The following is a 27,323-nucleotide window of genomic DNA, read 5'->3' as shown; positions in this document are numbered from 1 at the left end:
AAAATCCTTCCAGTAGCACCTTAAAGACCAACTAAGTTAGTTCTTGGTATGAGCTTTCGTGTGCATGCACACTTCTTCAGATATCTGAAGAAGTGTGCATGCACACGAAAGCTCATACCAAGAACTAACTTAGTTGGTCTTTAAGGTGCTACTGGAAGGAATTTTTTTATTTTGTTTTGACTATGGCAGACCAACACGGCTACCTATCTGTAACTGGGTTAGTGGAGTCTGTAACCCAAGGTACCGCTGTACTGGTAGACCTTACAGCATTTCTTAAAAGGCAATGTTTTCTCCTTGATGGCTTATAATGTCAGTATCACATTCAATATAATATCATGTACAAGAAAAGTGCCACCAACAAAACAGCAGACCAAGAAAGAGGGCCTCAGATGCTGAAAGTGCTAACATACAGAAAAAGTCATTCAAATAGAGTATCTCACCATTAAACTATCTCTTGCACATTGGTCTCTACAGGCACACCTGGTGCTGTAGCCTTCAAAAAGTTTGACCTCACCGCCAAAGGTGCACTTCTCCATTGTCTCCTGAGACAGACGGATGCCAACTATCCATCCATCCATCCATCCATCCATCCAAGCAAGCAAGCAAGCAAGTACTATCCATCTAGATATGGAATCCCCTTTTTTTAAGCCTATATTTTAATAGTGAATATAAAAGTTAACAATGTGTGAAGTGCTTTTGTTGCAACCCCTTTTGTGGGTAACCACATATTATGGCATTTCATTCACTGTGCATTTATTTCCATACCTTAGTGAAGCGCCTGTGCCATTTGATTCTGTCTTCATTAACGGTGAGCTCTTTGCCAGGAGGGGCCTGAGGATCCATCCTTCCCACTTTGACTCTGACGTAGGAATGATTTGGGAAAGTGACCAAGTTGGTAATATCAAAGCCAGCTGCTAACTCTCCATATTCATTTAATGTGATTTCATCCCCAGCGCTGTTGTTGAATGAGATTCTCTGCATGAATGAGTGGAGCTAAGTGGAAAGAGAATTGAAAGGTCTATAAAGCATTTCCATGGACACTCCGACAGGCACTGACAAACTACAGAATGTCGCAAGGGTATAATTTGACACAGTTTGACAAGCACTTCACTTGGCCAATTCAATTCTTAAAAAAATTCTACCCCCACTGAAATATGGTTAGGATTTCTGATAGCACCCTACACCCACACACACCATTTTTTTTTTTTAATGTCTAATTTATGACAGTTGAATTTTTGGAACAGTCGTAGGTAGCTCTAACTCTTTTGATAGCTGCTGCTACTTACCTGTACTTTAAGAGTTAATACCTGTTAACTCCCGCTTACACTTATTTAACATACACACTTGCAGCTTCATGCGTCTGGTGTGAAAAATATTTGTTTAAAAATGGTGTGCACACGGGGGGAAAATAAGAAAATGGAATGAAGGGGGAGTGAGTGAGTGAGTGGGAGAGCAGGAAAAAATGGCCAGCAGTCCTTAGCAGCTTTCATGAGGGTGTTTGAGTGCAGAAGAGGTGGTTGGAGAGAGTGATAGGAGGAGTTCAGAGAAACTTGCATAGGGCAGGGGTCAGCAAACTTTTTTAGCAGGGGGCTGGTCCACTGTCCCTCAGACCTTGTGGGGGGCCAGACTATATTTTGAAAAATAAAACTAAAACAAATGAACGAATTCCTATGTCCCACAAATAACACAGAGATGCATTTTAAATAAAAGCACGCAGTCTACTACTGTAAAAACACCAGGCAGGCCCCACAAATAACCCAAAATGCAATTTAACTAAAAGGACACATTCTACTCATGTAAAAACATGATTCCTGGACCATCTGTGGGCCGGATTTAGAAGGCGATTGCCTACCCATGGCGTAGGGGTTTGGAGACAATTGAGGAGGTTGGAGTGCTGAAGATGCAATTCAAGAGGGTGATATGCAGAGGCTAGAAAGACTCGTGTGTGTGTGTGTGTGTGTGTGTGTGTGTGTGTGTGTGGAGTGACAACAGAGGAGTATAAAGTGTGGCAGAGGGAGTTGGTGAGGGTTGGAGAGACAACTGAGGGGTTTGTAATGTAGGGAAGGTGGTTGGCAGAGCTTCAGACTGCAGTAGAGTCCCCAAACACAAGGCCTCATTGTCATCACCATTAGCTGCTGAGAAAACAAAGAAGTGGAAGGTGATTCCTGCACTGGAAGAGACGTTAGCTGTACTTGACTGCTTGAGGGATGGCATGCCTGTGTGTGCTGGGGGTATGCAAAATTGGCCACAACAAATCCAGTATCCATGCCATCAGGGTGCATGAGAAGGAGATGAATGGGTCTGTGGCAGCAAGTCCAGCACTGACTGCAAAGGTGACAGCCAGGTGCAGGACAAGACTTTGGTGAAGGAAGAAGAGGTGCTGAACTTGTGGCTGGAAGACATAAACTGGAAATGTGTTTATTTGGATGGTAGCATCCAAGCTTCAATGACCATTTCAAATCATCCACCAGCCTGCCAAAATCATTTAAGCCCAGGTTGGCTTAACGGCTTGAAGAGCCATTAAACCTGAAGGATATCTGAATGACAGACAAGGCTGCAACTGCAGACGGAGACGGCGAAAACAAACACTGTGCCAAGCACTTCTGGCTACTGGTCAACTGCCCTGGTGCTTATATCATATGAAGTGACGGAGATGAGGAGGAACACGAAGAGCTACATTTGTCCCTCAGCAGTAAGTGCAGCAATTTATTATTGATGTTTCACAACTTTAACCTGTTGCAGGATCTTAGCCAGACCCAGTTGAATATCGCAGAGCATACACAGACTTCCAGAAGCAATCAGTTGCAGGCAGGTAGGATGAAGCAGGAACAAGATGCTGCTACCAGTTAACTTGGTTACTTATAGGTGTTTATTATTTACAGCAGACTCATAAGTAACTATATACAGGATACAGACACGGATCTTAACTCTTTCACTGAACAAACTCCAAACGGCTCTCAGAACACACATTGACCAACCAACCAACCAACCAACCAACAAGGAAGGCCATGAGCCATCATGCCTATGTGGAGACCTCAACCAATAACAGAGTTGTATCCAAGGTCCCATATATCTAGGCAGAATAACTCCCTCTGCTCATTCTTCTTGGCCTTTGGCCAACTCCTTAAATGCTTCTGTGGGAAGCTGCATCAGATTGCACGTAGTCAAAAATCCCAACATTTATAAGATGGCTTTTTAATAGTTTTCTAGAGGTTGTTCTAGCCTTACGTGATTTTGCTTATACGTGGAATGGTGAGGATTGTAAACCCCATGTAAAATGTGAGTTAGCTGTAGTTATAAAAACCTGTGTCATCTAAAGTCTTGGAAGGGACCACAAGGGTCATCCAGTCCAACCCCCTGCAACACAGGAAGCTCAAATAAAGCATCAATGACAGATGGCTATTTAACCTCTGCTTAAAAACCTCCAAGGAAGGAGAATCCATAAGATAGATAGATAGATAGATAGATAGATAGATAGATAGATAGATAGATAGATAAATTTATTGTCATTGTCCGTATATACACAGTATACACAACAACGAAAATCAAACACCCAAGACCGGATTCACATACACATTTGCACGTATCTCCAACACTCTCATCCTATTCAGACATAATCTATTAAAACATACATAATCCAGAATATAACACAACCTATTAAAAGCATAGCATGACCTAAACCTATCTCATTCCTTACTACTCACTGCTTGCTATTTCTTACAACTGGCCCTGAGATCATTGTTTAGTGCAATCAGAGCTCTTGGATAGAAACTATTCAGAAGGCGTGTGGTTCGTGTTTTCATTGTCCTATATCTTCTGCCCGAAGGCAACAGTTCAAAGAGGTTGTGAGCAGGATGGGTGGGATCTCTCAGGATATTGTGTGACTTCTTCAAGCTGCGAGACGTGAAGATCTCATCCAGGGTTGGTAGTTGGAGCCCAATAACATTCTGGGCAATTTTAATTATTCTCTGTAAGGCTTTTTTATCCATTCCAGAGCTGCTCCCATACCACGATAATATACTATAGGTTAAGACACTCTCAATGGTACTATGATAATAGGACAGAAGTAGGTGCTGAGATAGATTCAATCCTCTGAGCATTCTCAGGAAATACAACCTCCCCTGCACCTTCCTCACAACCATATTAATATTTGCAGTCCATGAGAGGTCCTCAGAGATGTAAGTGCCCAGGTATTTAAAACTACCAACCCTCTCCACCTCCTCGCCATTTATGTGCAATGGTAAAACTACACTTTTCTTTCGCCTAAAATCAATTATGAGTTCTTTGGTTTTTTTGGTGTTAAGCATAAGATTATTTTCTTTACACCATTGAACTAACCCCTGTACTTCTTTCCTATAAGCAGCCTCATCATTCTCACTAATGAGCCCCACCACTGTTGTATCATCCGCAAATTTGATGATTGTGTTGGACTTATACAGTGGGGTGCAGTCAAATGTGTACAGGGAATAGAGGAAGGGGCTTAACACACACCCCTGAGGGGCTCCTGTGCTTAATACTAGAGTAGAAGAGTGGTAAGGTCCCATTCTCACTGTCTGCGGCCTATCGGTCAGGAAATTCCTTACCACCCAAGGGAGTCCATTCCACTGTTGAACAGCTCTGTCAGAAAGTTCTTCCTGATATTTAGACAGAATCTCCTTTCTTGTATCGAGTTCTACCTCCAGAGCAGAAGAAACAAGTTTGCTTAATCTTCCATGTGACAGCCTTTAAAATACTAGAAGATGGCTATCACTTCTCCTCTCACTCTCCTCTTTTCCAGACTAAACGTATCCAGATCCTTCAACTCTTCTTCATAAGGCTGGGTTTCAAGACCCTTGATCATCTTGGTTTCCCTCTTCTGCAAACATTCCAGTTTGTCAATAGCCCTCTTAAATTGTGGTGTTCAGAACTGGAAACAGTATTCCAGGTGTGGTCTGACCAAGGGAGAATAGAGTGGTACAATTTCCCCCCCTTGACACTATACATCTGCTGATGTAGCCTAGAATAGCATCAGGGTCCCCCCCCCCCGCTACACCACACTGTTGATTCATGTTATCCTTTTGGTCCACCAATATTCCTAGATCCTTTTCACATGTACTGCTAGTAAGCCAGGTGCCCCCCCCATCTTATATTTGTGCAGCTGGTTCTTCATGCCTAAGGGCAGAACCTTACAATCGCCCCGGTTGAAACTCATTTTGTTAGTTTGGGTCCAGTTCTCCAATCTGTTAAGAACACATTGAATCTTGATTCTGTCTTCTGTGGCATTAGCTACCCCTCCCAGATAGGTGCCATCTGCAAATTTGATGAACATCCCTTTAATTCCTTCATCCAAGTCATTTATAAAGACGATGAACAACAACAGGCCCAGGACAGTATCCTATGGCATCCCACTTGTCGATTTTTCCATTCAGTATATGTATTTTAAAAAATATCCCAATCCCCACATTTGTGACCAACTTCCTAATTTTATTCTTTTATTTCTTTACTTATAATTAAATGCTAGTTCATATAACAAATCAGCACAGTGCACAACACTAAACAATTTGCAAAATGAATACTTTGTAAGAGGAAACCCTACCTGCCAAGGTTCTACATATCGCAGGGCAAGTCTTCCCCCAGCACCTCTTTCTTTGCGGATGGCTCCAGCCAAGTTCATGCTATTCAAGGCATGTGCCAAAGCATAGACAGCATTATAGATACTGTAGCTGTGACCAGTCATGCTCATTTCAAAAACTGGTGCAGGGAGGCTCTCCAGCATTTCCTCTCCAGTACATGCGGCACGAATTACTTTTAAGAGACTGGAGTTTGAAACTAAGCAACTGAACGCATGTTCCCAGAAATCTTTGATAAAACCATTTCTCCCCATCCAATCAGGATATATGTCCTGAAGAAAGTCTTGAAAGTTGTGAATCTCCTTGGAGTGAATTGCAAAGGAGATAGCACCATGGAACATTTGTGTATCAAAATAAGCAAATTTTTGAAGGACATATAATATGAAATCAATTTGGGCTGTTGTAATCCATACTTTTCCTGCCCGTAACTTCTTAGGAGAAAGTAGTAGCTCAGCTACCTCCATTGTCTTTATAGCACTTGACAACCATATAATAGATAGACTTTCTCCATATATAAGAACTGCGTTGGCTTTGCTCTTCATGAAATTTGGTAACAAAACCCTTTTTTCTAGCATGTTACCGGAATAATGCATATTTGGTTCGACTCGTTCTGTGAATTCTGAACAGATTCCATTTTTGAAAAGCATTGGTTCAATTGTCTCTAAGAAGCGCTCTCCGGCATCATTAGCTGGAGTGATGAGCCCAACCCATTTCCACCTGAAATGCAGAAGTAACTGGATAATTCCCTGATACTGAAGGCCTTCATTGGGGACCATGCGGTAAAAGGAAGGGAACTTGGTTTGATCATTTATGGCTGGTTCAAATGAGCCATATGAAATCTGAAAAAGAGAAAAGCCAACACTTTCCAAATGGAAACAAGAACTCATGCTATTCCAGTTTCTTTGAATAGAAATAGAAATCCTATATATCCGAAATGTGCTTAGTTTAGGGAGAGCAGCAACCTCAATTTACCGTATTTTTCTTTCCATAACACGCAGATTTTTTCTCCTAAAAAGGAAGGGGAAATGTCTGTGCATGTTATTGAGCGAATGTGTGGTCCCTGGAGCCAAATGGCGCGAGGGGAGGCAAAAAAAATCTTTAGTAAAAGGCGAAAGATTTATACGATCTGAGGAGAAACCAAAGGCAAAAAAAATCAGGCAAAAATCAAATCGCGCGTCTCGGAGAAGGGAAACCTGAAAAGAGGAAGCGGCTGCTTTCCTGCATTCTGCCTCAGGGTCTTACTGCCCACCCACCTCTGTTTCCTTGCTGTGTTTGCTCAAACGGAACAAAGAGCAGGGAAAGCCCCTCCCCTCCAGGCAAGCAGAGGGGAAAGCAGAGAGAGAGAGAGAGAGAGAGAGAGAGAGCGCGCTGGCTGGCTGGCTTGGGTGGGTAGGTGAGGGAAAACTTTTGCCTTCCTTTCCTCCCTCCCATTATACCCCTCTCCTGCATTCTTAGCCAGCTGCTTCTCTGCACACCCCTCTCGTGCTCCTTGTCCGTTCTGTGTTTTTCCTTCCCTCCCCACTTAAAATGTGGTTAAAAAGCATGGGTCCACATGGATCCTCAGGATCTTTGCATTGGGTCACCCCAAATTCACCATCAGATCACATAGCATGTCCATGGCTACAGCCTGCCCCCCCAAAATCACGCACCCACTGTTGCCTGGGCTGCAATGGTGCAAAAACGTGGTTACAAAACATGGATCCACATGGATCCTCAGGATTTTTGCATTGGGTCACCCCAAATTCACCATCAGATCACATGTCTGTGGCCACAGCATGAAGCACAAAAATGATACATCCACTGTTTCATTCAGAATGTTTTTTCCCTTGTTTTCCTCCTCTAAAAACGATGTGCGTGTTATGGTCAGGTGCGTGTTCTAGAGCGAAGAATACGGTATATATAAAAACACAGAGAACCTTGCTCAATTGTTTCTGCAGATATTTAGTATTGTTATTGTTATTATGGCATCATCACAGCTATGCTTGTACACATTGATAGAGAGCAGCGTTTATCATTGTTCTATTAAATGTTCTGATAAGTGGATTGAGAGAAACTCCAAGGTGGAGGTCGAGCAACAGAAACTATAGAACATGTTCTTTTGCTCTGTAACCTTTACAGTGACTGTAGAGAGAGGTTGATGCTCCATCTACTAAGAACTCATCCAGGAAGATCTACAGTATTCGGAAGTCCTGAAGATCACCATAAGATTATATATGTTATTGTTCTCTGGCCACAATAAGCCACAGCATATAAAATATCACAAAAATACAAAAATACAATACCAATCATTTTCAGCAAAACTCAAAAAAACTGTAATGAAATCCAGCAATGCAGCAAGACAGCATTATACTGGCACCTCTTTATCTCTCTCTGAAATGCCAAATGCAAGAACACTAACAAGAAAACAGTGTTTGTAATTAGCCTCTGAAAGTGAACAGTGCTGAATAACATCATACTTCCTCAGGAAGGGAATTTCATAGGAACATTCTTAGTTAATGCGTCCTGAGTTATTTATGCCTTTGTACACCAGTATCAATGTCATAAATCAAGATTGGTAGCTCACAGGCCGCCAGTGCAGTCCTTTCAGGATTGAAGTAATATGGACCAATCTAGGTGCCTCATTTACGAACCTGGCACCTTTGCAACAATCTTCCATTACATCTACTAAATACACATCACCCTTCTTACACACATTGTTGGATATGAATACTATGCCCCCATCCCAAATATATCCACATATTACATCCCTTTTTCCTTCTTCCAGTTTAACACTCCATATTACGAATTAGTAGATTCCTACTACAAGGAAACGATAACAGTGAATTATGGTACAAAATCTCCATTTTCCAAAACTCATATTCTACCTGTGGAATCTTGTAAAGGCCTAACACATTTGTCATGCACCAGGTAGTATCAAAGCCAAGTCCCCCAATGACTCCTATTACATTTTTCTGGATAACACAGTTGTAGTTGGGAAGAAAGTGATGTGATTTAAAGAGCAGGTCCAAAGTGGTTCGGTATGTCATTCTTGAATTAAAATAGCTATCATAGCTGTGGAACCCAAGAGAGACATTGGGCAATATCTTGGGATTCTCATTGATTTCATAAACAGCAAATACGAAGGCCAGCATGTGCTGGTAAAACTTTGTCATCACCCTGCAAATGAAGTGAGTTACCATTTCACGGGAAAAATTAAACAGTGTACATAACCTATATATAAGAGTTTAATCTGCCTGCCAACAAAGAGGCAGCACAGCTGGCAAGGATTATTTGGGGTTTTTAAAGACAATATTCAGACACTCCTGTTTCTTAAAAAATATATCAAAGTGTTCTCTACAGCTGCTGCACACTTTGTTGACATCTTCATGAAACTATCTATTGATGATTTCTTACAACCACTTGAGACCCCATGAGCATAGAAGTGAGATTACTATCTTAGGTCCATCACCTAACACTTGCTTACAGTGAATTAGGTTTGCCATTTCAATGCCCATGCACCCAGTTTGAAGAGATCATTTTGGAGCTCTTTACAATCCTTGTTTGTTTTCTCTATCCTGAACATTTTGGTATCATAAGCAAAACTGAGTACCTCACTTCTTGGCTGTACGTAGAAGGGCTCTTTTTAAAAATTCTATCCCCTTTCTCTTTCTCCTACTCCCTTTTCACTCTGTCTTTACAACATTGGATTAAAAAAGCGCTTAATGTTAACTGACAGTATGTGTATAGCATATGTTCATGGAGATTTCTAATAGTCCCCCCCCCAATTCATTTAAAAACTAAAGTTCTAATGCTATTTCCCTGCCAAATCAATCAAAGTTTTCTTCAGTCAGATATAATGTATAAACAATAAATAAAATAACCTTAAGTACCGGTTACTTACATTGGGATGCCAATGAAGCTTTGAAAAGGGTGTTTCTTGAAGGAAAATTTGGGGACTATGTAATAGATATGAGATGCTATTGCACCAATGACCAGGTCACCTGGCTCATGCCACTCATGTGGAACATGAATAGGGTGAAATGTTGCACATTTAACACTTTGGACTTCGGACACCATATTGGGGAGCAGCAGAAGCAGCAGGAGGAACATCCTTCTATGCATAGACTCCTCTATTTCCCTCTACAATTATTACTGTCATCCACCTGCTTCAAATAATATAGATTTGGGGGCAGTTGACACTGTCAATTTGGTACAGTGCTTAAACAGACATGTGCCCAACTTATTGTTAACTCAAACTCTGTCACAATATAATGGCATGGGTGCCAAATAAGATACATGCCTCAAATACATAATTTGATTCAAGACTTATAGATTAAAAGAGGGAAACTGATAACTGACAAGTAACAGAGCCCAGCCTGTCTCCCCACCCCCTTACTACAGCTGTATATGGAGCACTGAATAATTTATAATCATGTCAGACTTGTTCGTTGATTCTTTTTTCCACCCTGGAGTTTCGGCCAGGAGAATTGATTATGGTAATTTTAATAATTATAGGGGAGAAAATCACTTGTGCAGTGCTTTTGGAGTCTATGGTGCATCAGCAGTAGGGGATGACAATTTGTCACATCGTATTTGTCACATCACAGAATTAAAGATTAGAATTGGACCTGCCAGGTCATCTAGTCCACTCCGTGCCAATCCTTGACATCCACAAGTAATAACAATAATAATACCCACTTATGGTCAGGCATCAATCCACTTCCTAAAAATCCCTTCCTAAGAATATTTTTAGAGTTGAACCCACCCCATCCTTTCCCCACTTGCCTAACTTGCTACAACTGGGAGCTTCTACACTCTTCCACCTATGTAAGATGTATTGGACATTGTTTGCTACCACACTAACGGCATACTGGAAACAATTCTGGAGAGAGTTCTAACGTTATCAGGAGGTAGGGACACTGGTTAATAGTGTCTAACCACTTTCGAAACAACACATCTGACCTGAGGCAATCTGACATGGTTGAGAAGCTCCCTGCCACCAGTCTTTCACTCAGATAAGAAATGTAATTCAGTAGACTGAAAGGCTTGCCCTACTAGTGTAAATCAGTAACATTTAATATGGTTCCCTCTGGATATTGTTGCACTATGGATACCCTCATCCTTGATAATAGTGGTCAGTGGTAGGCTGATAGGAGTTCTAGTCCAACAATTTCTGGAGCGTATTAGATTGGCTATTCCTGGTGTAAAGAAAGTTGTGGTATGTAGAGAAAGGTCTCATGCTTTGTGTGATTTTTTTCTTTCAGAGATACTTCAGATCTTAGAGCCTGGAGCACTCCCTAAAGCCAAACCAGTCATTTAATTCATCCTGTGTCTACTCAGGTGTGAGATTCAAGAAGTGTAGAGATTCAAGAAGTTCACCCTATGTGTAGATTATTTTGAAGCTCTCCAGAATTTTTCCTGTGCCTAGACTGATCTGCTTCAAATGTCTTATTGAAAGTGATGTTGGATCGTATCCACAGTTTCAATCCTTCACATAGTCCCAATTCATATGAAAAACATATGTTCGTATGTGGAATAACAAAAACATAAATGATAATATGATTCCTTCTATTATTTACATTTTTTTCAACTTCCTGACTAGGAAAGGTGCAATGAGACTGTTAATTGTCAGCAAGGCCAGGTAGCCTAAGACCCCCAAAAAACTTCTGTCATTTATATCTTTCTCCGTATCAATTGCTCTCTGTTGTTTAACTCAGGCCTCATTACAATAATGTAGCATTTAGGGGAAAAGATGCAAGCCAGTAATCCAGCACTGGAAGCCAAGATGGAGAAGATCTCCACAGCCACCATGTATTTTCCTCTGGTGCTCAGGTAAGTTGGAATGAAAGAGAGCCAAACACTGCAAAAGACCAACATGCTGAAGGTGATGAACTTGGCTTCATTGAAACTGTCAGGTAACTTTCTGGCTAAGAAGGCCACAGTGAAGCTGACAATGGCCAGGAAACCCATATAACCCAAAACACAATAGAACATGAGGACTGACCCTTCATTACATAGAAATATAATTCCTTCCCTCATTGAGTGCATGTCCAAATCTGGGAATGGAGGAGAGATTGTCAGCCAGAGTGCACATATCACTACTTGAGTTTTAGAGCAGGAAAGGACTATGGAGTAAGCCAATCTTTTCCCCACCCATTTCCTGATACTGGATCCTGGCTTAGTAGCCATGAATGCCAAAACCACTGATATAGTTTTGGCCAAGATGCTAGAGAGGGCCACAGAGAAGATGATGCCAAAAGCCGTTTGTCGGAGAAGGCAGGTCACCTTATTAGGTTTACCAATGAACAACAAAGAACAGAGGAAACACAAGAGGAGGGAGATGAGGAGAATGTAGGTGAGGCTTCTGTTGTTGGCTTTGACTATGGCTGTATCCCGATGCTTAATGAAGATGCCCAGCACCAGAGCTGTGATCAGGGACAATAAAAGTGCAGTGGAAGTTGAAACAATGGTCAGCACTTCATCAAAAGCTAAGAAGTTTGGTATCTTAGGAATGCATAGATCCTGGCCTTTGTTTGGGTATAGATCCTTTGCACAACTTCCACAATTTTCTAAATCTGAAAAGAAGTTAACAAAATATTGAACCAGAATAGTTCCGAATATTAAAATCTGTATCAGAAGCAGTCCACCAAACATTATATTTCACCATGCAAATTTTGATACCTTTCTGCCCAAGATTCCTACAAATCCTGCACATAGTCTGGAATTTTCAACAGAAGCAGCATGTTTGTCCTAGATGTACAAGCATTCCCTCATAGCTTGCTTTTAAATACCATAGGTTCTTTATTCCATATATTAATCAGCAATTACAGGTTGTAGAATGAGTGCCATCCCACCAAATCATACGCAAAGTAGTCCCACTGAAATAAATAGACTTAAGTAATATGAAATAAATACATAGATTGATTTCAGTGGGTCGATTCTGAGTATTGCTATTGCCCGATACATTTTAATACTAGAAAATCCTGATCCCTTATTTTTTAATCCTGAATAATAACGGCATTTTTACTGGCCCTCTTGTTAATGCCATAAAATCTTTATGCGATGCTCATAGTGATTCTTATGTAATTACTGGTTTGTGTTTGAAATATTAATCCCTACATGTTGTACTAGTTTGGCTGATCTGTGCTGCATAAGTTTATTTTTTTATATAGATTCCCACTTTATCTCTACTTAGACTTTCATAACTTCTCATTCTTGTTCCAAGGCAGATCACAAGCTGAAAGGAAGGACACAGCCAGCAACATGGTCCACCATAGCTTCTGCCGGGGTGCTCATCCCTTGTCAATATGTATTGAGTCTTGCCCATGTTTTCCATAACACTGTGTCCCATGTGATTCTTCTCTCACATGCTTGGTCTGAATGATTTCAAAATAACAATTCATTATCCTCCAAGTATAAGTCCACTTTCTAGTGTATTGAAATGTGCCAAAAATGTACAAGCATTCCCATGGTACTTGATATTTTGTCTTGGGCAAGCCTCCTTTTATCATCCTGAACAATCTTTGCAAAACTTGAACTTTCTCTCTTTTATGTCTTCTTAACCCAAGTTCCTCTTCAGTTGCTGGAAACTTCTTAACTATCATAATCGCTTCTGAAGGTCCCCTTCCTCTTTGACATTTGATCCTAGTAAGAATGTCTCCACTGCATGCATTTCTTTCTCTGGATCATAAGTGTTTTTCAGAATACTTTCTCATACACAAAGCAATTGATTTTTGCAATGTGTCTGAGACTTCAGCTGGAAGCTTTTCCATTATGGGTTGGATTGAGTTTCATGGTTTATCCAATATTCCTCTTCTATCTCAATACCAGAAATTAAATATACCATCAATGGAAGCTCCTTTTATGGATTCTAAATCACAGGTTCAGCCATTATTACACTACGCTGTGAATTTGTTTGTGTTAAAATGTATTATATGCGCAATATTTTCCTGAAGATGACTACAGTGGTACTTTGGGTTACATATGCTTCAGGTTACAGACTCTGCTAACCCAGAAATAGTACCTCGGGTTAAGAACTTTGCTTCAGGATGATAACAGAAATCGGGCTCCGGCGGCAGCAGGAGGCCCCATTAGCTAAAGTGGTGCTTCAGGTTAAGAACAGTTTCAGGTTAAGAACAGACCTCCGGAACGAATTAAGTACTTAACCCGAGGTACCACTGTTACAGAAATATGAAGAAACGGTACCTAAATGAACACTGAGAACAATGTACAACAACATAATTTTAAAAAATGTGCCAAGTTAATTATAACAAACTTGCAAAACAGTCTCTCACATTTTACTTCAGTAACTTGGGCAATCTGGTCTACCATGAAATAGCATGTCCTACCCTTATCGTTTGAGACCATCCCATCTGGACATGGAGCACAATCATAGCAGCAAAATTTCTCTCCTTCTCTCTTTTTCTTCCCATAACCAGGTTGGCAGATGCCATTACATTCTGAAAGGGGTGGCACCTATCCAAAGATATTGGAAATTTAGCATTGAATAAAGTTAAGGGAAGAGTTTAGTATTAAATAGTTTGTAGAATTCTTCGTCCATCTGATATCTATCATGCTTTAAGCAATAGTACACAGGGGCACATTCCTTCTGTATTCAAACTCAGAAAGATTCAAAGTTCTATACTCAGTCTTATAAACTAGATTTGTATGTCATTGAATGTTACAAACTGAAGGCTTGACTCATAAATCTCACATAAAGTAATGACAGGAAACATCTATTTTCTGTAATACATGTTAGGCCCTGCCAACATTTTGTTGTCATTCCTTATTTCTTTATACCTTTTTATACTGCTCTATCAGGCAATGTCCTCTCTTGGTGGCTAAAAAACATACACCATATGCAAATACAATTTCAATAAAACAATATTATATAAAACACAACCTACAACCTATAAATCAGCTTATACCAGCAGCCAGGTGGAACGGAAGCATTTTCATCCTATTTCTGAAGGACAACAGTGACAAAGCCAAATGAACATCTCAAGGGAAGTATTTCCATAGACCAGGAGCCACCACAAAAAGTCCTGTCCCTAGTAGCTGTGTATGTACATAATTCATTTAAAGAGTAGCCTAAAAAGCAGAACCACCAATATGGATCTTAAGGAGTTGGGCGTGCTCATGTGCATAAAGAGAGTTCTTCAAATGATACCTTGCCACCAATGAAATATTCACCTTTCATATAAAAGCCATGTCTACAATATGCCCATAAAATATGGCATTACACTGATATTCAATTTTAATCATGCATTATGTTATGAAATGCTTTTTTAAAATTACAAGCGACTCTCCAAATTGGGGGGGGGGGCTACGTTTTGGGCTTCCACACACATAAGTGAAATGCATGTAAGTGGGGAGCATCCTGCAGAGTTGCCATGACTCATGAGGCGATCCTCCCCAGAGCCCATCAGGTGGGGAGGCTGAGAAGCCTCAACAAAGCCCCACTGTGCCTCTGGCTTTCAAGGAGACCCTTTCTAGAGCCTTAAGAGCAGTGCTCCCCCCCCCCAAGAGGGTACGCAAGGGTATGAACCGGCACCTCTTTTTGTGTTGTTAAAAAGTGTGGCACTTACTGTAACAACTTCGTGATGAGTACTGGCACCTATTTTTCCAGGAAAAAACCACTGCCTAAGAGGATGTTCTTTTGGGCTATGGGGAGAGTCTCCTCGTGAGCCATGAGGACTTTCCAGCTCTTTCCTGACACTTCTGGGTTACCCGTACTGCACAAGTATGCAGACATATGCAAATAAATTGTGCATAAGTGGGGAGTTGTTTATACTTCATATCATTTTCTGGATGACAGTGAATACCTGAATTCAAGAAGTTGCGTCTCCACCCCCATCATTCTGCCCAGACACTGAGGTCCAGCTTCGAAGGCCTTCTGGTAGTTCCCTCAGTGCGAGAAGTCAGGTTACAGGGGACCAGGCAGAGGGCCTTCTCAGTAGTGGTACCCGCCCTGTGGAATGCCCTCCCTTCAGATGTGAAGGAAATAAACAACTATCTTGACTTTTAGAAGACATCTGAATGCAGCCTTATTTAGGGAAGCTTTTAATGCTTAACTTTTTTTGTTTTTAATAACCTGTTGGAAAGCGCCCAGAGTGGTTGGGAAGATCTGGCTAGATGGGCGGGGTATAAGTAAATAATAATAATAATAATAATAATAATAATAATAATAATTGCGTTATTATCCACCTGAGTCAAACTTCTGTGCCATTCAATTCTGGCCTCATCAATGGTGAATTCTTTGCCAAGAGGAGCCTGAGGGTCCAGCCTTCCCACTTTGACTCTGACGTAGGATTTATTTGGGAATGTGATCAAATTTGTAATATCAAATCCAGCGTCCGATTCTCCATGTTCATTCAATGTAATTTCATCTCCAGCACTGTTGTTGAATGACATTCCTTGAAGAAATGAATGGAGCTAGGTGGAAAGTGAAAGAGAATTCACAATTCAAAGTTTCTGACTTTCAGTAGCTGACAAAGGAAGAGAGTGTAAAATCATGAATCAATTTAAATTCAGTTCAAGTTGCTGTCGAGAGAACTTTCAAAAAGAATAATGGAGGATAAGTTAGAGTATAAACATTATCATTGGAAAGGATCACCTATTGGCAAGAAGGGAGGAATTTAAAAGCATGAGAAGAGCTGGGTGCTCATTTTCTCTAGAAATTGCTTTGGTAATGGAATACTGGTATCACAGAACTGTCAGTACATAAACATTACCTTCCAGGGTTCCACTTTCTGATAAAATAGCTTGTCTCCACCCTCCATTTTTCTGAAGTTGGTTTTAGTTGAGGAAGTCATATGTAAGGCTTGTGCCAAAGCATAAACTGCATTATAGATACTGTAGCTATGGCCAGTCATGCTCATTTCAAAAAATGGCGCAGGAAGGCTCTCCAGCATCTCCTCCCCGGTACATGCGTATGTTGACACAGTGGAGTTTGAAAGTGAACAACTGAATGCTTGTTCCCAAAAATCATTGATAAAACCATCTTCATCTGCCCATGAAAGATTTATATTCTTAAGAAATTCTTTGAAATCCCGAAGCTCCTTTGCATGAATTGAGAAGCAGATAGAACCATGGAACATTTGTCTATCAACCTCTGTAATCTTTTGAAAAGTGTACAAGGTAAAATCAATTTGGGCTGTCGTAATCCAAACCTTTTCTGGAGATAACATCTTTTTATACTGAGGACTGATTTGTTGAAGTATCTTGAGTGTTCCTATAACACCTCCCAACCATCGAACAGTTCCACTGTCTCCATATATAATAACTGCTTTGGCCCTGCTCAGCATGAAAGTTGGCAAATTATTCAGTAGGTCATCAACCATTTCAAGTACATTACCTGAGAAATATAAATGTTTCTGAACTTTTTCTGTGAATGCTGAACATATTCCATGCTTGGAAAGTATTGGCTCTATGGTCTGCAAGAATGTTTCTCCACCTTTGTCATTTATAGCAATGAGCCCTACCCATTTCCATCTGAAATGCAGAAGTAACTGGATAATTCCCTGATACTGAAGGCCTTCGTTGGGAACCATGCGGTAAAAGGAAGGGAACTTTATCTGATCAATGGCTGCTGGTTCAAATGAACCATATGAAATCTAAAACAACAACCAGACATTTTAGAGTGGAATCAGCAATCCATAATCCTTACATTTATTAATTCCCCCTTTACACTGAAATCCTATAAATTTCCAACAATTTAAGCAAAACTCTCCATTATTTTATAGAGACAGACAAACACACCCACCCACTTTTGCTCACTCATATCCCCTTACATACAATAGAGTTAATTTAATAGAATTCAGAAAGCCATCTTGCCCTTATCATTCACATCTCTGATTATCCATCTTATACCCCCCAATCAGTTCCACACAATTCAGCTTTTACTTTCCCCATTCAAGTTCCTACTGGAAAGAGAGAAAGAGAGTGAATTATAGTGGAAGATTAAAGGCAATCCCTCTTATCCCCAGACTCAAATCCTACCTGTGGAATCTTGTAAAGACCTAAGATATCTGCCAAGTGTGAAGAAATATCAGACTCAAGTCCTCCGATTACTCCTATTACGTTATTCTGAATGCCACATTTGTAGTTTGGGACAAAGCGATATGATTTAAAGAGCAGGTCCAGAGTGGAACGATAGGTCATCTTTGAATCAGTATAGCTGTCGTAGATGTGGAACCCAAGAGTGACATTGGGCAGGATCCTGGGATTCTCATTGATCTCATCAACAGCAAACACCAAGGCCAGGATGTGCTGGTAAAACTTGGTCACCACGCTGCAAATAAAGTGGCTGGCTATTTCATGGGACTTTTGAACAGTACACAAAGTGGTTTTGTCTCGGTAGTGGTCTACTCTAATCAGTATGATTAAGCTAAATTAAAAAAATCCTTCCAGTAGCACCTTAAAGACCAACTAAGTTAGTTCTTGATATGAGCTTTCGTGTGCATGCACACTTCTTCAGATACACAGATACACTTCTTCAGATGTGTATCTGAAGAAGTGTGCATGCACACGAAAGCTCATACCAAGAACTAACTTAGTTGGTCTTTAAGGTGCTACTGGAAGGAATTTTTTTATTTTGTTTTGACTATGGCAGACCAACACGGCTACCTATCTGTAACTGGAACTATGATTAAGCTGTCAGAGTATACATATAGGGTACAACCGGCATAATTAGTCATTAATGAAGCCCTGTAACAAAGGAGGAAAATGCACCCTGACTCCATTTTACTGGATTGTGCTTCCATAAGGATAGGCCCGTTTTGAGCAGTGTGTAGCTCAAATCGGATTTTTAATCTCTCAGCAGATATAGACTGTGGAGATGTCTATAGAGAATGGATAGATTGTCTTGAATTTCACTTCATGAGTGCTGTCCATTTTGTTCTTTATCACCATTGAGCTTCAGCTACAAATGCCTACTGAAGTGTGCTACAGTTTTTGGAACTATTACCACATTTGGAGTGTTCCTGAACCTGCAAAACTTCCTCCAGTACTGGACCTCTGTGTGTATTTTTAGAATCCAGCTTTTTATAGGTTGAAACCCAGAGGTGTACATAAAAGGAATGTGATAAGCTGCTTCATATTCAGCACACCAATGTCAGTATTTTCTTTACAGGCTGCCAGCTATTCTCCAGTGTTTCAGAGAAGGATATTTCCTAATCATATTTTTAAAAAACCAGGGAATGAACCTGGGACTTTTGGCATGCACAGCCTGTGCTGTACTGCTGAGCTATGTTCTGCTCTGTAAAGGAAAAGTGTTATATTTTTGCTCTCATTCCCAGTTTTCCCTTAGCAAGTTGTTTCATTACACAAATGCGTGTTGTCTTTTGGATGCTTTAAGCCTCTCATTCTGTTCTACAGTGCATCCCTTTTGTTGGTAATCATATTCTATTGGTGATTTAAAATGAAAAGATAGTATGAAATAATATATGTGTATTTCCTCACTACGTCTTACTCTTCATAGGTTGAAAGCCTAATGATAACCTTTAGGTTGAAGTTCATTTAGGAAATGGGTATTTTAAGCCAAGTTTCTCTATGTGCATATATTTCAATGACTCATCAATGATTAACCATCAACCTCACACACTGATTTTCGCTGGAAGTCACTGATGATTAGGATATAATAATAGTATGACTCAGAGAAAATGGACAATTAATTAATGATAACAATTAAATCCACTGCCCAATGTTTACTAGGAATAACTCAAACTAGCTAACAGAAACGTTATTTTATTATTTTCAAAACCTAAACAGGATTATTATTTCAGTTCAGTACAACTAAGAAAATTCACAACAGCCAAAACTAGATGAATATATACATTTCCACAGGAAAAGATTGACAGCAAATATCTCAGGCAGAGAAAGTACCAAAGAACCATTTAACCTCAAGGTCCTTTTTAAAGAGGCAGAGAACACACTATTAATAATTACAGGTTATGTGTCAGATGAACAATTTTGTAGTCTTATTACATTTTATGCAAGAACCCATTGTACCATTTCAGTACATTTAAAAAGATCCACAGCACATCTTAGCTTAAAATAAAATTGCACATACTATAATGCACAAAAAAGAAGAGGCAGTTTAGAATCACTAAGTGTTGGAGACAGGTGGACATTCTATAGATTTGATGCATTTACTGTAAAGCATTATCTAAAAATGGTACACCAGAAATTCCCACTAAGTGAAAACATGAAAATTATCAGGGATTTCAGAAGTACAAAATAATGAATCATTTACGGGGTTTGAGTGGCAAAACTAAACTTGGAGAGGAAAATGTATGAGATTAAACCCACAAGAGGATAATAAAACATTCAACTTGTAAAGGACACAGCAAGTTCGGTTTTATCAAACCAGAATGCACCTTAGATTCCAATTTTAGATAGAGCAGCCAGCACATTTGGCCTCATTTGTTCTGATATCATCTGAAATACCTGTGGGGTCTGCATGTCGGTCATTTTATGTGTCATCCACAGTTGTTTTTTTCTCATCTCGTCACAATATAATTTTAAAAACTGTTTCTCCCCCCCCCCTTTCATTCGTTGTACCTCCTAACAAATAAAGCAGGAAGGTTGGGAGTCACAAGCTGGTGAGTGAGGAAAAAGCTAATGGCAAGAGTCAATAGTTGTTAGGGATACACCTTTTTCTCTGTCTCCCTGTGATTTATTTCCCATCTCCTGCTTTTCCCCATTCCTCTCTCTCCCTCCCAGATGTTTCACTTCTCCACATGCCTTCTCCTCCATGCCACCCATATGCTATTAAGCTGAGGCCCATGGGGTAAAAGTTGTGCACTCCTGAAATAAAGAACTATAAAGCTTGAACATGTCTGAAAAATTGGGTGAAATACAAAAGCTGCCCCATACTCCCCTTACATAATAGAAGCTCTCAGAGGCTATGTATTATAACAAAACCATAGAGCAATTGGATCATGAAACGCTAATGTTTCCAAATCTTCAACTGATAGTATAGGTATAGTCTAAATATACAGGCATTTGAGTTTTTCATTTTCTTAACGTCCATCCACCCAGCCAGCCATGCAGAAGCAGGTCTATTTTTGGTTTTAAACAGTAATCAAAGCTATTTGCAGACAGCCACACTAATAGAAAGAATTGGTAAAATGAAATCAAGGGACATTTCCTTACGATGGGGTCTTATAGGAGACTTGAGAAGGGTGTCTGTTGAATAAGATTTTGGGGAAAACGTAAAGCATATGAGAAACCATCCCACCAATGAGGAGATCACCTGGCTCATACCACTCATGTGGAATATCTACAGGATTATTATTGGTGAGCTTAACTGTATGCACTTTGCACACCAAATCTGGGAGCAGCAAAAGCAGCAGCAGCAACATCCTGTACTGCAACTTCACTTGGAACCCGGGAATTCCAGTTTACAATATTAACTGGTTGATCACTGTAAGAACAGAATGCTGGACTAGAAGGGCCTTTGACCTGATGTGGCAGAGCTGCTATTATATCGGGATCTTATTATTACAAATCGGCTGGATTTGATGATTGGTTGGATGGCATCTGGCTCTGCCAAGGAGCCTCTCAAAGGGACATCTTCCAATCTTATCCTTAACCTCAACAGCATGCCCTATGCATGCCTTGAATGCTAATTAGGAAACACTGATTTGAAGCTTGACCTAAACAATGAAAGAAGGAAACTAACTAAAATGACAGTGCCCTGCCTCTCTCTTCTCCCTAATATTAGGTGCCCCTGGAACACTTATGTACTTATAATGATTTCAGAAGTGCTTGTTTAACTGTTTTCCACTGTATTCTGGAAAGCACTAGCCAGATGAGTTGATTATGGTGGTTTTTATAATTACTGGGGAGATAATGACAACTGAATTATTATTTCTTTACTCCATTGTGAGCCATCAGTTACAGAACTCCAGAAGTAAATATGTTCAACATATTGTAGGTATTACATTTAAGCTCCCATGGTGCATGCACTGTGGCTAGCAATGCTTCAACCTATGGTGACCATGCTCTGTGCAATTCAGCATCCTTTGGGCCAAATGGCTTTGTTTGGTTGATGTCTTATCCTCCTTCTCTGAACTCTTTTTCAAATATACATATATATCTTTATTAATTTCAAATAAATACATTTATGAAAAACAGATGTACATACAAGTAAACAAACATACAATCAAACAAACAAATAACAGAAAAAAATCAAACAAACCACCACACTATAAGATATAAGATGATTAATATAATTATCATCATATATACTCTTGGTATTGAACACAATTATTAAATTGATAGAAAAGAAATTTAAAACTGACTTGCAATTAATCTCACTGTACTTTGTCTATTCATTACTTTATACGGCACAGTTACATATTTCTTATATAATTTCTTTTTGCGTGGACAGGCGGAGTCCCCAGATCCCACGCGGTCCCTCCGTCATGTGGAATAACGTCGCAAGACAACGTGCTATGGGATTAAATTGGCCACAACTTTATTAAATTTCAAATGTGGGTAGACCTTGGCTCAGGCATTGGGCGTTCTACCTCCCCAGTCCCCAGCCGGGGACCTAGGGAGCATCCGGGTTATCCAGTGTGTGTGTGGGGTGATGGGCCGGCTCTGGAGAAGATATGTTCAAGCAGAGATAGCCGCCCCCGTTACGCCGCCGCCGCAGGGGAGAGCAATGACGACCTTTCGGCGTACGGCCAAAGCCTCCCTTCAAAAACCCCTTTAACGGGGAACCCTGGTATCGCCGCCGCAAAGAGGAAGATGGACTAAAGGATTCCACCCAAGGCCTGATACCGCCAAAGTTGTGATGTTTTGCTACGGGAAAGGCGAAACCTGCCAATGCAGGGAAATTCCTTTTCGGCCCTTTAACAGACACCTTAACGTAGCAGCGCCTGCATACCTGTGAAGAAAAATTAACCTGCAAAACCTGTGAAGAAAAGTTAACCTGCAAAATAAGACCTTAACTGAGGGTGGGTAGGGTGGGAGAAGCTCTGGAGCCAAGTGAGGATTCCCAGGTAAGATCCTCCCTCTATTGTGTGGGCAGGTAATCCCTCCCTTACCTGGCCGGGTCTCCTTGGCAACACTTCCCCCAGGTGGGATTGGACAACTGATTGAGGTAGGCAGAGACCTCCAGGTATCCCACCTGGGGCAAGGCAAAGCCAAGCCTATGCTGTTGGGGCCGCTCCAGATCTAGGGGCTGCACGCGTCCACGCAAAGGGCGCCCCCCCCCCCCGTTTTAAGCGGGGAGCGGTCATTACCTCCCTATAAACTTATATTTGCTAGCTGCAGATATTCTACCATTAGGATTTGCCAGTCTTCTGTGTTGGGTATTGTTGTGTTTTTCCAATTTCTTGCTACTAAAATTCTGGCCACTGTTATTCCGTACATGAACAATGTTCTTTTCGATTTCCCTATTTCTTTTGACAAAATGCTTAAAAAAATTTTTTCTGGCCTCTTTTTGAATGTTAATTTAAATAATTTTTTAAGTTCTTCATATATATTATTCCAAAAAACACAAATATCTGTACATTTCCACCACATATGCAAATAAGACCCAATTTCTTTATTACATCTCCAACATATAGATGATCTGTTCTTATACATTTTAGCAAGTTTTTCTGGAGTTTCGTGCCATCTATACATCATCTTCATTGTGTTTTCCCTGAGATTGTAGCAGGCTGAGAATTTTATGTCTTCTCTTCCCACCATAATTTTTCCCATTGTTCCATGTAAATATTATAGCCCAAATCTTGCACCCATCTCACCATTACAGCTTTCACTTGTTCTTCCTTTACCTCCCATTCCAATAGGAGGTTGTATACCCGTGAGATATATTTTCCTTTACTTTGTATCAATTCCTTTTCAAATTTTGATGTTTCTTTTGCAAGTCCTGCTTTTTTTATCAATGGTTAATCTTTGATGTATTTAAAAATATTGCAGCCAGTCTGTTAGATACCCTTTATTTTCTTCATATTTTTTCAATATAGGTTCATCCAGTTATCCTTCTAATAATAATCAGTATGTGGCCCATTCCCCATCCATATTCTTTTTCTTAACTGCCTGTGATTCTGTAGGTGAGCTCCACGGGGGAATCCTGGGTTCTAGTATTCCTTTATATTTTGACCAGATCTTATATAATGATTTCCTTATTAAATGGTTCAAGAAGCCCCTGTGGACCTTTACCTTCTCATATATTAAATAGGCATGCCACCCACACCAATTATCATATCCCTCCAAATCTAATACATCAAAATCCCTTAATGTTATCCAATCTTTAATCCATAATAATGCTGCAGCTGCATGGTATAGCTCTAGATCAGGGAGCTTGAAGCCTCCTCTCTCTATTTTATCTGTTAACAGTTGGAATTTTATTCTCGGCTTTTTTCTCATTCTCTGAATTTGCCCCCCTACTAATATTAATTGAGAACCAAAGCTAGCTTCAGTTTTTGCTGTCATAAATCTATCATGGAAGGCAGGTTGTGTGAGTGTTCAAGGCGATGAAAAGTAGATTAAAATAAAAAATATACACACGCAGGCATATTGGGCATGAAGGGAGATTTCCTGTCACCTGATTCTTCAAAGTCACAAGAGTTCAGAGAAGGAGGATAAGACTTCAACCAAACAGAGCCATTTCATAGAACCATAGAATCATAGAGTTGGAAGAGACCACAAGGGCCATCGAGTCCAACCCCCTGCCAAGCAGGAAACACCATCAGAGGACTCCTGACATATGGTTGTCAAGCCTCTGCTTAAAGACCTCCAAAGAAGGAGACTCCATCACACTCCTTGGCAGCAAATTCCACTGTCGAACAGCTCTTACTGTCAGGAAGTTCTTCCTAATGTTTAGGTGGAATCTTCTTTCTTGTAGTTTGGAACCATTGCTCCGTGTCCGCTTCTCTGGAGCAGCAGAAAACAACCTTTCTCCCTCCTCTATGTGACATCCTTTTATATATTTGAAGATGGCTATCATATCACCCCTTAACCTCCTCTTCTCCAGGCTAAACATGCCCAGCTCCCTTAGCCGTTCCTCATAAGGCATCGTTTCCAGGCCTTTGACCATTTTGTTTGCCCTCCTCTGGACACGTTCCAGTTTGTCAGTGTCCTTCTTGAACTGTGGTGCCCAGAACTGGACACAGTACTCCAGGTGAGGTCTGACCAGAGCAGAATACATTTGGCCCAGAGGATGCTGAAGTGTACAGATCATAGTCACCATAGGTCGAAGCATTGTTAGCCACAGTCCCCGCACCATGGGAGCTTACCCAGATAAGACAGAGGAAGGACAAAGAAGCACTATGCAAGTTTGCAAGCAAACTCACATTAGAGTGATTTTCTTTGTACGATGAGGTTTAAACTGTTGCAGGACCCCACATCAATTAATACAGTTGTTATTGAAACCAGGAAAAAAATGAATATCCAACTAGCACAACAGGGCTTTCCTCTCCAGCCTCTGTATGCTCCCCACACCTTCCACAACACACACACACACACAAACACACAAACTGTGCACAAGAGGACAAAAGGTTATTCCTTCCCCAATTTGGCATGCAGCAATGCTTGTGGAACTATCTCCCCAATGCTACCTTAAATTCTCCCCTCACTCTGGGTAGAAAAACTTTCTCTACCCTCATTGTCCCAATTCCCAAGAAATAGACTTAATAGATCTGAATGTTCCTCTTGTATCTTTGAGAGTAGCAATCATTTCATCACAAGGATTTTAGATCTTGATGCTAAAATGTAATACGTACAACCTGCTGAACATATTTACTTCTGGAGTTCTGTAATTGATGGCTCACAATGGAGTAAAGAAATAATAATTCAGTTGTCATTATCTCCCCAGTAATTATAAAAACCACCATAATCAACTCATCTGGCTAGTGCTTTCCAGAATACAGTGGAAAACAGTTAAACAAGCACTTCTGAAATCATTATAAGTACATAAGTGTTCCAGGGGCACCTAATATTAGGGAGAAGAGAGAGGCAGGGCACTGTCATTTTAGTTAGTTTCCTTCTTTCATTGTTTAGGTCAAGCTTCAAATCAGTGTTTCCTAATTAGCATTCAAGGCACGCATAGGGCATGCTGTTGAGGTTAAGGATAAGATTGGAAGATGTCTCTTTGAGAAGCTCATTGGCAATGCCAGATGCCATCCAAATAATCTTCAAATCCAGCCTATTTGTAGTAATAAGATCCTGACGTAATAGCAGCTCTGCCACATCAGGTCAAAGGCCCTTCTAGTGCAGCATTCTGTTCTTACAGTGATCAGCCAGTTAATATTGTAAACTGGAATTCCCGGGTTCCAAGTGAAGTTGCAGTACAGGATGTTGCTGCTGCTGCTTTTGCTGCTCCCAGATTTGGTGTGCAAAGTGCATACAGTTAAGCTCATCAATAATAATCCTGTAGAAATTCCACATGAGTGGTATGAGCCAGGTGATCTCCTCATTGGCGGGATGGTGTTTCATATGCGTTATGTTTTCTCCAAAAGCTTATTCAACAGACACCCTTCTCAAGTCTCCAATAAGACCCCATCGTAAGGAAATGTCCCTTGATTTCATTTGACCAATTCTTTCTATTAGTGTGGCTGTCTGCAAATAGCTTTGATTACTGTTTAAAACCAGAAATAGACCTGCTTCTGCATGGCTGTCTGGACGTTAAGAAAATGAAAAACTGAAATAACTGTATATTTAGACTATACCTATACTAGCAGTTGAAGATTTGGAAACATTAGCATTTCATGATCCAATTGCTCTATGGTTTTGTTATAATACATAGCCTCTGAGAGCTTCTATTATGTAAGGGGAGTATGGGGCAGCTTTTGTATTTCACTCAAATTTTCAGACATGTTCAAGCTTTATAGTTCTTTATCTCAGGAGTGGAGAACTTTTACACCATGGGCCTCACGTAGCCCTCAGCTTAATAGCATATGGGTGGCATGGAGGAGAAAGCATGTGGAGAAGTGAGACAGCTGAGAGGGAGAGGGAGAGGGAGAGAGGAATGGGGGAAAGCAGGAGGTGGGAAATAAATCACAGGGAGACAGAGAGAAAGGTGTAGCCCTAACAACTATTAACTCTGGTCATTGGCTTGTTCCTCACTCACTCCCAACATTCCTGCTTTATTTGTTAGGAGGTGCAAAGAATGAAAGGGTGGGGGAAACAGTTTTAAAAATTATATTGTGATGAGATGAGAAAGAAACTGTGGATGACACATAAAATGACCAACATGCAGACCCCAAGGTATTTCAGATGATAACAAACAAATGAGGCCAGATGTGCTGGTTGTTCTTTTTAAAATTGCAATCTAAAGTTCATTCTGGTTTGACACAATCAAACTTACTGTGTCCTTTAAAAGTTGAATGTTTTATTATCCTCTTGTGGGTTTAATGTCCCACTTTATTTCCTCCAAGTTTAATTTTGCCACTCAAACCCCTTAAATGATTCTCTATTTGGTACTCCTGAAATCCCTGATAATTTTCATTTTTTCACTCTGTCGAAATTTCTGGTGTACAACTTTTAGATAATGCTTTACAGTAAATGCATCAAATCTCTAGAATGTCCACCTGTCCCCAACACTTAGTGACTCTAAATTGCCTCTTCTTTTTCATGCATTATAGTATGTGAAATTTTATTTTCAACTGTGATCTGTGGATCTTTTTAAATGTACTGAAATGGTGCAATAGGTTCTTGCATAAAATGTAATAAGACTACAAAATTGTTCATCTGGCTTATCACATATAACGTGTAGTT

At 40.3% G+C, this 27,323-nt stretch overlaps 2 protein-coding genes across 2 annotated transcripts in view; both read right to left on the bottom strand.

Moving 5' to 3' along the window:
* The window catches only part of LOC307201647 (vomeronasal type-2 receptor 26-like), a gene marked incomplete at both ends in the record, with an annotated part of 29,391 nt that extends 24,551 nt beyond the window's left edge, over positions 1 to 4,840 (bottom strand). Inside the window, 2 exons of the mRNA XM_079950944.1 lie at positions 766 to 993; positions 4,763 to 4,840. Coding sequence (XP_079807070.1) covers positions 766 to 993; positions 4,763 to 4,840 — 306 coding nt within the window. The remainder of the gene's footprint in view (positions 1 to 765; positions 994 to 4,762) is intronic.
* Positions 4,841 to 11,261: 6,421 nt separating this feature from the next.
* LOC307200494 (vomeronasal type-2 receptor 26-like) lies at positions 11,262 to 17,140 on the bottom strand (the record flags this gene model as incomplete). Its single annotated transcript, XM_079949032.1, has 3 exons — positions 11,262 to 12,163; positions 15,806 to 16,022; positions 16,322 to 17,140. 3 exons carry the CDS (start codon positions 17,138 to 17,140, stop codon positions 11,262 to 11,264), a joined length of 1,938 nt encoding a protein of 645 aa, XP_079805158.1.
* Positions 17,141 to 27,323: the final 10,183 nt, after the last annotated feature.

Source organism: Podarcis cretensis, assembly GCF_951804945.1.
Source record: "Podarcis cretensis genome assembly, chromosome: 13".
NCBI classification, from domain to species: domain Eukaryota; kingdom Metazoa; phylum Chordata; class Lepidosauria; order Squamata; family Lacertidae; genus Podarcis; species Podarcis cretensis.
The sequence above is the reverse complement of the archived record's forward strand: the minus strand, read 5'-3'. Positions and strand labels throughout refer to the sequence as shown.